The 12,956-nt window shown below is 46.6% G+C and overlaps 2 protein-coding genes across 5 annotated transcripts in view; one reads left to right on the forward strand and one right to left on the reverse strand.

The window, feature by feature from the left end:
* The window catches only part of PTPRE (protein tyrosine phosphatase receptor type E), a 178,976-nt gene extending 173,811 nt beyond the window's left edge, over positions 1 to 5,165 (forward strand). For 3 of the 4 annotated variants that reach the window (XM_055559921.1, XM_055559922.1, XM_055559924.1), the window contains one exon: positions 1,874 to 5,165. In XM_055559921.1, coding sequence (XP_055415896.1) covers positions 1,874 to 1,948 — 75 coding nt within the window. In that variant the 3' untranslated portion in view covers positions 1,949 to 5,165. The remainder of the gene's footprint in view (positions 1 to 1,873) is intronic. The other variant, XM_055559923.1, reaches the window with a different exon arrangement.
* Positions 5,166 to 10,645: 5,480 nt separating this feature from the next.
* Positions 10,646 to 12,956, reverse strand: part of MKI67 (marker of proliferation Ki-67) — a 28,440-nt gene continuing 26,129 nt past the window's right edge. The window contains exon 14 of the mRNA XM_055559954.1: positions 10,646 to 11,732. Coding sequence (XP_055415929.1) covers positions 11,259 to 11,732 — 474 coding nt within the window. The 3' untranslated portion in view covers positions 10,646 to 11,258. The remainder of the gene's footprint in view (positions 11,733 to 12,956) is intronic.

The following is a 12,956-nucleotide window of genomic DNA, read 5'->3' on the forward strand; positions in this document are numbered from 1 at the left end:
GTTGCCATGCACTTCTCCAGGGACATATTTATTTTCCCCAGTTCAGTTCCAGTTCAGTTCAGTTGCTCAGTTGTGTCCGACTCTTTCTGACCCCATGAACTGCAGCACGCCAGGCCTCCTACTCCATCACCAACTCCTGGAGCTTACTCAAACTCATGTCCATTGAGTCAGTGATGCCATCCAACCATCTCATCCTCTGTCGTCCCCTTCTCCTCCCACCTTCCATCTTTCACAGCATCAGCGTCTTTTCCAATGAGTCAGTTCTTCGCATCAGGTGGCCAACATATTGGAGTTTTCCCCAAGGCTTCTATCTTAGGACTTGCCCTCCCAGGCCCCTGGCACAGCCCACTGGTTCACTATGCTCACTCAGTCCTGATGCAGGCACTTTCTCTTTCCTTCCAAGGGCTGGGTGACTGGGTGGGATCTTAGTAGCTGGAAGGGAGGACCCTGTAGTGACTCTTGACTCTCCCAACACCCCTGCAACCACAGGACATCAGCTTTTGGCTCCGTCTTTCTTTCCCTGCAAAGCACAGCTCTGTCCTATGCTGGCTGGACTGAGATCCCAGAAGGGCTAGACGGGCTAATGTTTGGCCTCTTCCAATCCAAAGGCTGGTAGATTCTTGTTCAGTGTGAATTTAGGTAAGAGGCTGAACCCAAGGTGCTGGGAAAGAAGAGGAGGGGGCTAGGAGCCTCCCTTGGGCCCCCTGCTTCCCCAGCTCCCATATTCACTGGCTCAGCAAGTGACCAGGGTCTGCAAGGGTAGCTGCCATCTGTTGTTCCTCAAACCACCGGGGTCCAACCCCATGTCTGCTTACTGTTGTGCTCATGGTTTTCCTAGACGCATGGTAGACTCGCCAAGAAAGTCCAGGCGTTGCCATTTTCCCCATCTGTTTCATTTCTTCCTTCCCCCCTGCCCTTTGGCCGCATTGCCCAGCATGTGGGATCTTAGTTCCCCAACCAGGGATCGAACACTCACCCCCTGCATTGGAAGCGCCAAGGCTTGCCCACTGGAGCACCAGCGAAGTCCTCATTCCTTCTTTTCAGTGCTCATTACTGGTGGTGTCACACGCCCTGCTCACTGGTCCCCCGTTAACCCATCACCTGGCTCTAGTCTCACAACCTCAAAGAGCTGCTGGAAGGTTGGAAGTCAGGCAATGTCCAAGTGTGCTAAGAAGTTAAGAGCCTCACACAGATGTGCAGTGGGGCCTTCCCAGGTGGCTCAGTGGCAAAGAATCTGCGGCCAGTGTAGGAGACACAAGAGATGGGGGTTCAGTCCTTGGGTCGGGAAGATCCCCTGGAGTAGGAAGGGGTGACCCACTCCAGTATTCTTGCCTGGAAAATTCTGTGGACAGAGGAGCCTGACGGGCTGCAGTCTGTGTGTTCACAAAGAATCAGACATGACTGAGTGTGCACCCGCAGATGTAAGGCATCCTTCTTTTAAATTTTAGTAAAGTTGATATAAAGCAATGCCCTTTTGTAGTGTAAATTTAGGTTTAAAAACAATCTACATTTCCATCTTATTTAATTTTTATAGATTATTTTCTTTGCATTATGAAGTTTGATGTCAGGTTTGCTATTATTTTTTCATTCCGAAGTAGTGGTTTTTAGTTTAAATATGAAAACTAGAGCTCTCTCACTCAGAGAGTGAGTCCAAAATACCCTGAGTTGAAACATTGACATTTTCTATGTTGAAAAATAGATTTGGAAACGTGTGCCTAAAAACGAAATTATGTAGCAGAAGTTTATATGCATCAGGATATACAGTATTTTAATAACTGGTCAGACTTTTTTATGTCTTTAGTGTTTCTTCTAATTAAATTAATTAAATATATCTTTAATATTATTTTAATACATTCTTGGTTTTCTTTTTCAGGAACAGTATGAATTCTGCTACAAAGTGGTACAAGATTTTATTGATATATTTTCTGATTATGCTAATTTCAAATGAAAATTCCTGCCTTAAAATATTTTTTAATTTAATGGTCAGTATATTTTGTAAAAATCGTGTTAATTTATTTCATAGTTGACATTAATATCCTTCCTAATTTCTTTGTATATATTTTGTTATGCTTTAAAGGCCACCTGCTGTAAAGTTATTAAATCTTAAATACGCCCTTTAAAAACTGGAATAATGTATTAAGGTCAAATAATATCCCATAAAATATATATTTCTGCTAATATCAGTAAAAAATATTTTAATTTTTCATTAGATTCATATCATTTAACTCCACACAGTCAGCGCCTCTAAAAATCTTAATATGCCGAGTGCGTTTATTTATGCAGGGTACTAACCACAACTTCATTAGAAAACAGTCGAGGACTCAGAAATTAGTGGAAAATTTCCTGATATTGATTTCACAGCCCTGCCTGCGCAGCAGCAGTTTTTTGAAGGCAAACTGCTCGTGAAGATGCAGTGCAAACAGGGAGTCTTGTAGACCTCAGTCTCAGTCCATGTGGTCTCCCTTTACCTTTTAAAGATCAAAGAAGACTTTACAACCTGAGTCCAGGTCTAAAACCCTCTGGAGTAATCGGTGGCTATGTAGTGATCCTTAAACATGCATTTATTCAAGACTGTGTTGTGACATCTTGTCGAGACAAAAGAGATGTGAAGGCCAGTGGTCCCGTGGCCCTGTGGCCTCGGGTCCAGCAAACCGGCTCTCGGAGCTTCACTCCCCGGGCGCTGCTTGCTTTCCATTGGTCTGGGTGGTTGACTCAGGTGACCCTCTGAGAGTCACACCCACTGCCCTTCTCACTCCTCTGCCCCCACCTGCACTCCACCATTCTGCCCTGCTAGTCGTGAGCTATACCTCAAGGCACAATAAAAAGTCACTTCCCATCCAAAAGGTCAGACAGTGCATCTGACACGCACAGAGAAGGCAGGAGCTCCTGCCTGGGAGAAACCGTCCGGCAACCACAAGCGATTATGCTTTAAACTTTCTGAGAAGCGTTTTGGTATTTTAGAAAATCTCTTGTAAAAGTTAAGACTGTTTGTAAGAAAAAAAAAATCTTAAAATCTAGATTTATACAGTTTTTTAAGTCCCACTCTTTAATATTTAATAAAAGGAAAGAAAGAGAAATCCTTACTCTAGACTAACTTCTTTTTGAATGGTTCCTATTGAGACTTCTGACACTGGATAATAATGATCTCATTGCCACTCAGGATTGGCTTGTGGGGCAAAAAAAAAAAGAGAATGAACATGGAAAGGTTTAATTTAATGGCAGCGACCTGTTTGTGGCCAGCAGATGCCTAAGCAGATGAGCACAATGTAAAAAAAGACATCTGGTCTATCTTTCTGTAATCATTTAACATGTACATTTTGGGGTACTTTTTTTTGCTTTCTAAATGAGATATGAATCTAAAGATCTAATTTGATATTTCCACTGGTAACTGATTGCACGAGTGCAACCCATGGTAGGTGATGTCCTCATAACAGGCCCACAGGTAATCAAGGTTCTTCTGCTCCTCCACTCCCCACCCAAAGGTCAGAGGTCAGAGGAGGAGCCCAGCTGGACAGACAAAAGCACAACTTTGTGAGTGCTGCCATGCCACCAGCTGCAGCCGTGGGCTCCTCACGCAGCCAACCGCCGCCCTCTCCCTTCTGGGCGCACTGGTTATGATTTTGGGTCAAAGAGGAACACAGAGGGAGCTTCGCAAGACGCACCAGGTGGCCTCATTTGTTTCCATTGTTAAAGTCCCGAGCCCGAAGTCCTTCTTTGACTAAAGGGGAAGAGAGAGAAAACTGAGCACCGAAGCCTAGAAACGGAGCTGCTGTTTGCAGTGATGGCAACACGGGATCGCAGCGCCCAAGGGCCTGGACAGGGCCAACTTCAGGAGCCGTCACTAGCGTCCTGCAGGCCCTTTCGTGGTCTAGCTGGCATCTCGTGTCGTGGGATTAGGGTAGACCTTTTCAGGGGTGCCCTCGAGGAAGCACCCCGTTTGTGTGTATTTCCTGCCCCTTGGGCCATCGCCTGCGTCTGCTGAGGCTCCACACTGGTGGTTCTGAGAACAGAGCAAATGCCACTGGCCCTGGGGTGCTCCCTCCACAATCACGGCAGCACTTGCCTCCCCGGGGGGCTGTCGCCAGCCTCCGGGCCCCTGCCATCACCCCGCAGCTCTGATTCCAGCCTCGGTGGGCGTTCCAGGACTCCACATCCTGTCTGTCTTGCCCTGAAAGTTGGCACCTCCTCCCCTTGGGTCAAAGAAAGTCCGTTGTACATAACTGAACAGCGCCATGCTGGTAAAGTCCTTTTTCCTTTGACGTGTTTCTCTGTTGCATGCGGTTGCATTCAAATGCCAAATAGCGATTAGAAGACGACCAATTCTGATCTCCTTGCTTTATTGGTCACTGTGTGACTCTCTTTACTGTTTCTTTCCATGTGCTCTATGAATGAAGACTGCGTACCAGTGTTTTAAAAGGTATTTTTATGTATTTTTTAAAACTTTTTAAAATGAGCCTGATGCCTCTGTTTCAGCATTTGGAGACATGCCTTTTTTTTTTTTTTAATGTATGATTACTGATATTTCTGTTGTGTTTAACTAAGTTGTGTTTAATTTATGTGCAATCTTTATAATATATGTATGTTTTCTGGTTTCAACTATCATTTTTTTTGTTTTATCCCATTTCTCATTTGATCTTGCTCTGATTCCAATGCCAGTGAATGTTGCTGAATTTGTATATGCAAATTGCAAGATCCAAAATATTCTGTTGCAAGGATAAATCTTTACTTTGACTCTCAGCCTGCGTCTCTTTCTTCAGTGAAGTCTCCTAATCTTATTCCTATGCCTTAAATCCTTCTAGACAAGACATTTATTAGGAGGTAAGCATGGATTTATGTAGACAATTTTAGGACTTATAAAATTTAACTCAGACACACAGACATGTGTGGATGTGATGGCCAGTGCACTGGTCTTCAGAAGCCCTGAGTGGTTCGTGAAGCCTGGATTATAACCGCTTTACAGAGGGCGACCCTTTCTAGAGTCCAAACAGCTCTGAACAGTGGTTTCTCAGAATATACAAGGAAGGTGACCGAATGCTCCAAGTCCACTGCCAGGCGGGATCAGAAAGCCTTTCCAACACTGCTTCTCCTCCTAAAACCTCGACTCCTGTTAGGCCTTCCTTTCCACATCTATGTCTGGGGACCCCGGATCACTCTCTTTTTCAGTTTCACACCTTCCCTAATTCATACACCAGCTTCCTCTTTCAGATATTCTGGACCTAATGTGGAAATTGAAGCATATGCTTTTTATTAGTGGTCACATTTATTTAATAAACTTTATAAGCTTTGTTATATTTGTTAAAATGGATCATCTGAAAACCTTTATTCCCCTTCATCTGAAAAAAATCACCTGCAATGAATCTGTGTGCTCCTATGGACCCTCTAGCTACTGGGTCTGGCTTAGGGGTCTGTGGGTTTCCCAGGTGATGCTAGTGATGAAAGAACCCACTGGCCAACGCAGGGGACACGAGAAGCGGGTGCAATGCCTGGGCTGGGAAGGTCCCCTGGAGAAGGAAATGGCAACCCACTCCAGTATTCTTGCCTGGAGAACTCTATGGACAGACGAGCCTGGCGGGCTGCAGTCCATGGGGTTGCAGAGTTGGACACGACTGAACATGCACGTATGGATCTGTCTGTCTGCATGTCTGTTAAATAAGGGTGGGGGGGTGGGCTCACTTCTGCTCCCGGTGTGGTGGGGGCTCTTTCCCCCATAAGTGTAAGAGAGCAGGAGAACAGAAGGTGCAGATGCAGCCTGAGGCAGGAGACAGCGAGGACAGGGGGCAAGGAGGAGTTTTAGAGGAGGGTCCATGAGGACAGGAACCAGCACCCCCAGGCAACCAGGGACAAAGAGACTTGACCACCTGGCGGGGTACAGACTCAGGAGGGTGTGAGGGGCTGAGAGGGAACAAACCCCAGGTCTGCCACAGAGGGGCCTGTTGTCAAATAGAAACACACCAACATACCCCCTGTGATAACAGATCTCAGGATGGGCCAGCAGGTGAGCCGATGGCCAGGGGAGGTCAGCACCTGGCTGGGATTGGATGGCGCAGGTTAGGGGAGTGGCTTTCAGCAGGCTCTGTGGCTTTTCCAATAATTGAAGACCATCTACGGTGTGGATGGTCCCCATCACCAACCATGGATAACGGCAAGCCTCTGAGCTCTTGTCAAGCTGAGGCAAAAAAAGAAAAAAACATGCCTTCCATCAGTTTGCATTTCCCTAACTTCTAGTGGGTTGAGCATCTTTTCACATTTATTTCATCTCTGAACCACCAATTTGCATTTTTTATCCATCTTCCTAATTGAGTCATTTGGCTTTGCCTTATTCATTTATTTTGTGTTAGTTGCTCGGTCCTGTCCGACTCTTTGTGACCCCATGGACTGTAGCCCGCCAGGCTTCTCTGTCCATAGGATTCTCCAGGCAAGAATACCAGAGTGGGTTGCCATTCCCTTCTCCAAATTCATTTATAGTAATTCTGTTTAAAACGTGGATACTGACCCTTTGTTATTCACATTATAGCCAACCCACCACAGGTGGCTACCTCTGGGACTTGCCCGCAAGTTCACTCCAAAAATCTGGTTGCGTCAGGGCGGCCAACCTCTGGGCAACAAGCACGGTCATTTGCTGATTCTGCAGCCTGGACTAAATCCCTGTCCTGGAGTCCAGACAAGGACAAGGCCTGGGTGGTGGGGAGTCCCCTCCCCCAAATACCAGGGCTGTTTCTGCAGGACCCAGCAGGCCTCCTGGCTTGGTGGGGAGTTCCTGTCTGGCTATGGCAGTTGTGGAAATGCAGGCAGGAGGCTGGGAGGCGGCCCTCTGCCCCACCCCTTTCTGCCTCTCACTGTCTCTGTTTGGTATGATTTTCTTTACCTCTTCCTCCCTTTAATAAAAATACTGAGTTTTAACATCATTTCATCTCAGACACTTCCTGCACCTGATCATCAGGGTGTAGACTTGTCAGTCTGCGGTCTGATCCTGGATGGACAAAGCTTCGTCCTAGAGGGGGGCACCTAGTTCCCACTGTACTCTATTCCACCAGGAGGTACAGTATGACTCTGGGCCATGAAACGGGGGGCCAACCTGGCCCGGGAAACCAGGGTAGGGCTGAAAGAGGCTTCTTGGAGGGAGTCTCACTGGAGCTGAGCTCAGGGCTGAAGGGAAGCAAGAGTGGGGAAGAGAGCAGAGGGTGTGTGTGTGTGTGTGTGAGCATGAGTATGTGTGTGAATAAATAGGTGTATATCCATGTGTATGTATGTGTATGTGTGAATGAATGGGTATGGATCCATGTGTATATATGTATATGTGAGTGAATGAAAGGGTGTGTGCCTGTGTACATGTATGCATGTGAATATACTATATGCGTGTATGAGCATGTGCGTGTGATATGTATCCATGCATATGTATGTGAATGAATGGGTGTCTACATGTATGCATGTGTACTACATGCACATGTGCATGAGCATATGTAAGAAACCTTGTATATTCATGTGTATGCATGTGTGTGAATGAATGGGTGTATATGTGTGTGTGCAATCATGTATGCATGCGTGAATACTACATGTGGGGGGGTAGAGTCTTAACTAAGGAAGGCAAGAGATGACTGGTAGAAAATTAAAGCAAAAAAATCACATCATGGAAAACTTGGAGATAAAGTAAAACTAGCTTCCATTTAATGAGAGCTTTCCATCAGAGGGATGCTACTTTCTTGGAATCTGAGGCTCAGAAGTTACCAAATCACACAGCAAGTAGATGTTTATTTCTTGTACCCCATTCTCAAGCACATAATTAGCCTTGCTAAATAATAATGGTTAATATTTCTATCTGATGCTTCCTCCCCCCAAAAATGCTAAATAAAGGATGTGTCCTGTGGACGTGCATTTTTAAAAACACGTTTGAATGACTTTTTCTAATTCAGCACCTACAACCATATAAAATAAAACCACCCTTCTTTTTTTAATTTTTTTACTTTACAATATCGTATTGGTTTTGCCATACATTGACTTGAATCTGCCATGAGTGTACATGTGGTCCCCATCCTGAACCTGCCTCCCACCTCCCTCCCCATCCCATCCCTCTGGGTCATCCCAGTGCACCAGCCCTGAGCACCCTGTATCATGCATCAAACCTGGACTGGCGATCTGTTTCACATATGATATTATACATGTTTCAATGCCATTCTCCCAAATCATCCCACCCTCACCCTCTCCCACAGAGTCCAAAAGACTGTTCTATACATCTGTGTCTCTTTTCCTATCTCTCATACAGAATTATCATTACCATCTTTCTAAATTCCATATATATGCATTCGTATACTGTATTAGTGTTTCTGGCTTACTTCACTCTGTATAATAGGCTCCAGTTTCATCCACCTCATTAGAACTGATTCAAATGTATTCTTTTTAATGGCTGAATAATATTCCATTGTGTATATGTACCACAGCTTTCTTATCCATTCGTCTGCTGATGGACATCTAGGTTGCTTCCATGTCCTGGCTATTATAAACAGTGCTGTGATGAACATTAGGTTACATGTGTCTCTTTCAATTCTGGTTTCCTCGGTGTATAGGCCCAGCAGTGGGATTGCTGGGTCATATGGCAGTTCTATTTCCAGTTTTTTAAGGAAAAAACCACCCTTCTTATGCTCTTGAAATATTCTGCTTAAGAAGGCGAGAAAATGTGCTGATATATTTCAGTGAGATTTGGGGTTAGAAATGAACCCTAATAGCTTTTTAATTTTTACCCCATTCCCCAGGAACACAGCTAACTGAAATTTTTCTATATGTGAGGTTCATAATTATTGCTAAATCTGAAGTGCTGGCAGAACAACTTAATCACAGGAAGTTCCTGTGTTTCCTTGGGTTTTGCCTCAGTGGCACACTGATGGCTCGTGCCCAGAAGGCCTTTTCTAATGAGGCTTGCACTTCCTAAAACACCATCCCTTCTGCTCGTCGGAACCCCACTTTCTTTCCAGCCCCACTTGACGATGACCCCCAATTTCAGGCAATGCCGTCTAAATAACTGTATTAATAAGGCAGCCAAAATAGCAAAAACAAACACCCCTGACTCAGACAGACGTGCCTGGATTCATGCATTTGTTCAAAAGCGTTTATTGTGATGGGGACCTCGCTCCACGCCAGACCTGGGGGGAACACAAGAGTCGACGGAGGCACCAGGTGACAGCTCGCGTGCTCGGGCACAGCCAGCCTCGCCTCCACCAGGCAGGGCAGGCGGACGGGGAGGCCTCCACACGGGTGACTGGAGGGGACGGGGCGCTGGCATCTGACCCGGGGAACACGGAGGAGCCGGAGGACAGAGCGAAACAGCAGTGAGACGGGTGGCTCTGAAACCAAAGGAGGACGGACACCCAGGCGAAAAACGAGACGCAATGGCCTCGAGCTCCAAGTGTCAGAAATGGCTGCTCTTTCTGGGGGAAAGTGCAAGGTCAGGTCAACAGGTGTGGGCAGAGAAAGCACAGGCGAGGGCAGAGAAGACTCGGAAAACGGGACACGAGGGCGTGGAGGGGTGTCACAGCGCGGACTCGAGGGGTGCGCGGGCCAGTGGCCCTCAGGCCGGGTGGGGAGATGCCCTCAGATGAAAACAGTCCTAGTTCAGACAGAGACACTTCACGTGGAACAGGCAAGCCGGCAGGCCTTCCTCAAGCAAAGCGTCACACTACCCTGCAGATGGCGGCACAGACCAGCCTCGGAGTCACGCCTCGCCTCCGAGGCCAGGGCAGCGAACAGCACTGTCCTGTGCAGATGGCCCGCAGCCCGAGCGCCTGGACCCGCGGTCTCCCCGGGGTGAAGGCGGACACCCTGACTTTCATTGTTCTCGTCCTCTGCCCATTCATTCCTGAGTCCTGAGCCCCTGCCTTTCACGTTTGCGTGAGGACGCACACAGGACACAGACACACAGAGAAGCATTTACAGCAGCGTGGCGAGCGCTGGGGCCCACGGCCGACGGATCGACCGCGGCAGTCACAAACCCCGGGGCTTCATTTCACCGAGATGAAGGCCACACCTTGGCAAACTCCCCCCACCCTCCCACCCCCTACTCAAGTCTTAAATGTTTTACTAATTTAGGAGACTCAGAGGTCTCCTTCATAATCTCCATGTGGGGGCTTTTGAATAAACTCTTGAGTTAGAAAATTCTAAGCCTTCTTCCCTTAAACCCCCACCCCACCCCACCCCCAGTAGCATTATTTACAGAATTCACTTTAAAACTTACGGCAAATATCGTACTACAACTTATCACTAAATTCATTACCCCCCCCCCCCCTTTAAACTTCTTAGCTATATATCTTCAGGGTCTCGACGATTTCTGGTTCTTATTTTCTTGACACACACGTTTTCACTTTCCTGTTTGGGAGGAAAAATATCTCTTAAGTCATTTGAAAGAACAGTTTGTGTAACCAACTCTATTCTGCAAAAACCCGAATCCTTACAGGGTGCGATACAGGTCTTTAGCTCCAGAAAACTCGTCTTGAGTTTGGCAGTGAGCTTTAAAATAGAGACTGTAAAAGCTGCCTGAAACTCTTACTATGTATATCTTTAAAGTTAAATATTGTGTCTTGACAGAAAGGTTGGTAAGCTATTTTTAAGTTATCAATACATCATAAAAAAGAAAAAAAAATTCCACATACATTTTCCACTGATTTTTATAAATACCACTCAGAAAAAGTGAATTCCAACATGTAATCAGGCTGAAGCTTTTTGGACCTTCTGAACAACTGGTGTGTCCAGAGGGGACATCACTGAGTGCTGGCTGTGTGTGAGCGGAGACCATGCTTGGGGCTGAGTGTGAGTGGAGACCATGCTTGGGTTGCCGTCTTTGGGAGGAGGAAAGGACACCAGGCTGCCTCCTGAATGGGAACTGTTCACGGGGCTGTTTGTCTATGGACACCCCACCCGCTCTGTGTCCCAGCTTTCCGAGGGGACACCTTTGAAATCAAGCATTACCTTTCGGGAAGTTTGTTCAGTCTCTAACCACACACTGAAGGCAGTGCCTGGAATCTTAGCACAGGAGTGCAGTGAGCACTCAGAAAGCACTAACTGGATAAATTCCCTGAAAGAAGACGTCATCGAGTGACTTGACTATTCAAGTGGAATTCCCAAGCCACATCCACCTGAATACTGAGCCACAGAATATGGTTTAGACTCCTGCTTCTCATGCTAGTTTAACTGAAGGTTGGCAGTGTATTATCCCATTTGCTGCGTCTGCTCTCACAGCGTGGGGTAAACCTCTACTGACATAGTGTCTATGCTTAGAAAAAGAGCAACAGGAGATTACTAGCCTTCTGAAGACTGTGGGCACATCTCTTGGCACTCCGGGTCACTCTCTGCTCGGATGCAGTCTCCGAAGGGTTTCCTCGAGGGCGAACGCTAACCTTTCTGGATCTCGAACCCTTGGGGTCTGAAAGTCCTGTCCCTTCCTTCTCTTCCTGCTTCTTCGCCGGGATGTCCACCCTTCCCTCCCTCGCTTTCTCTTCTGCAGCCTCAGGCAAAGGCGTCTGGTTCTGCCTCCCAGGTCTTGAGCGTGTCCTCCTCTCTTCAACTTTGCTCCCAGAGGCAGGCTTCTTGGCTCCATCTTCAGGGCTCTGGAGCTTCATCTCCTGGGAGGGCTGCACGGACTTCTTTTTGCTTCTGTTTATTTTCACCTTTTCTTCTGATATAAGAACCTCAGGTCTTTGCTCCTCTACAGAAGTTTTAGCAGGACGCCTGGAACGCAGGGACACTCCCTAAAAAAATTCAAAAGACATCCACAAAATGTCAAGAATGAAGAATACAAATTACAAATCTCAACATGGAGAACATCATTTGAAAGTGAACTCAAAGAGGAATCAATTGCAACATTTGCCATTGATTCATATCCTAACATGCAAGAAAGTCTAAGCAAATCAGGGGTGTACCTGTCAATTTGCTCCTACAGAGAAATCACCATTTCCACCAATAAACCCTAAGTAAGGAATTCAGTATGAACTCCAACCACAATGTCTGTCACATACATCAGTGTGATTTTAACAAGCGTTAAAAGCATATTCCAGGAAAACACCCCATTATTCAGACAGAAAATGAATTTCTAATCCTTCAAGTCATTGCTAGACCAGAACAGGAAAATTTCAATTTCTGGAATCCAATTTACAAACTTCTCTGACAAAACGTATAGCTTCCCTACTGGCTTAGGTGGTAAAGAATCTGCCTGCCATGCAGGGGACCTGGGTTCAATCCCTGGGTTGGGAAGATCCCCTGGAGAAGGGAATGGCAACCCACTCCAGTATTCTGCTTGGAGAATCCCCTGGACAGAGGAGGCTGGCGGACTACAGTTCATGGGGTCGCAAAAAGTTGGACACAACTAAGCGACCAACACTTTCGCCAACAGCCCTGACAGCTATGGTCTTCCCAGGACACACATACCCTGGGCAAATTGTTCTAATTGTTTAAGTACTGATGTAGATACTGCTTGTACTCAGCACTCCAGGTCTCAGCGCCTAGGACAAGGCAGGACTGAGTTGCCCACTTTTTCTCGGCATAAAGCTCCATATCTTTGAAGACGAACATAGGAAGATCCCCTGGAGAGTGAAACAGCAACCCACTCCAGTCTTCTTTCCTGGAGAATCCCATGGACACATGAACCTGGAGAGCTATAGTCCATGGGGTTGCAGAGTTGGACACGACTGAGTAACTAAACAGCTCTATAAATTCTAAGGGGATGCTTTCCAATGGTCTGCAGCTACTCACTGTGTTGACTGTGGACCCTGAGGGAAAGGGGACCCATACTTACATTGGGGTTACATACAGTTGATAGCAAATTTATGCCAGAATGGAGAGCATCCACCCAAGTTGCCATGCTGTGCCAAGTCATTCAGTCATGTTCGGCTCTTTGCGACCCCATGGACTGTAGCCTGCCAGGCTCCTCTGTCCATAGGATCCTCCAGGCAAGAAGACTGGAATGGGTTGCCATG

This window comes from Bubalus kerabau, chromosome 22 (genome assembly GCF_029407905.1).
Source record: "Bubalus kerabau isolate K-KA32 ecotype Philippines breed swamp buffalo chromosome 22, PCC_UOA_SB_1v2, whole genome shotgun sequence".
Taxonomy (NCBI): domain Eukaryota; kingdom Metazoa; phylum Chordata; class Mammalia; order Artiodactyla; family Bovidae; genus Bubalus; species Bubalus kerabau.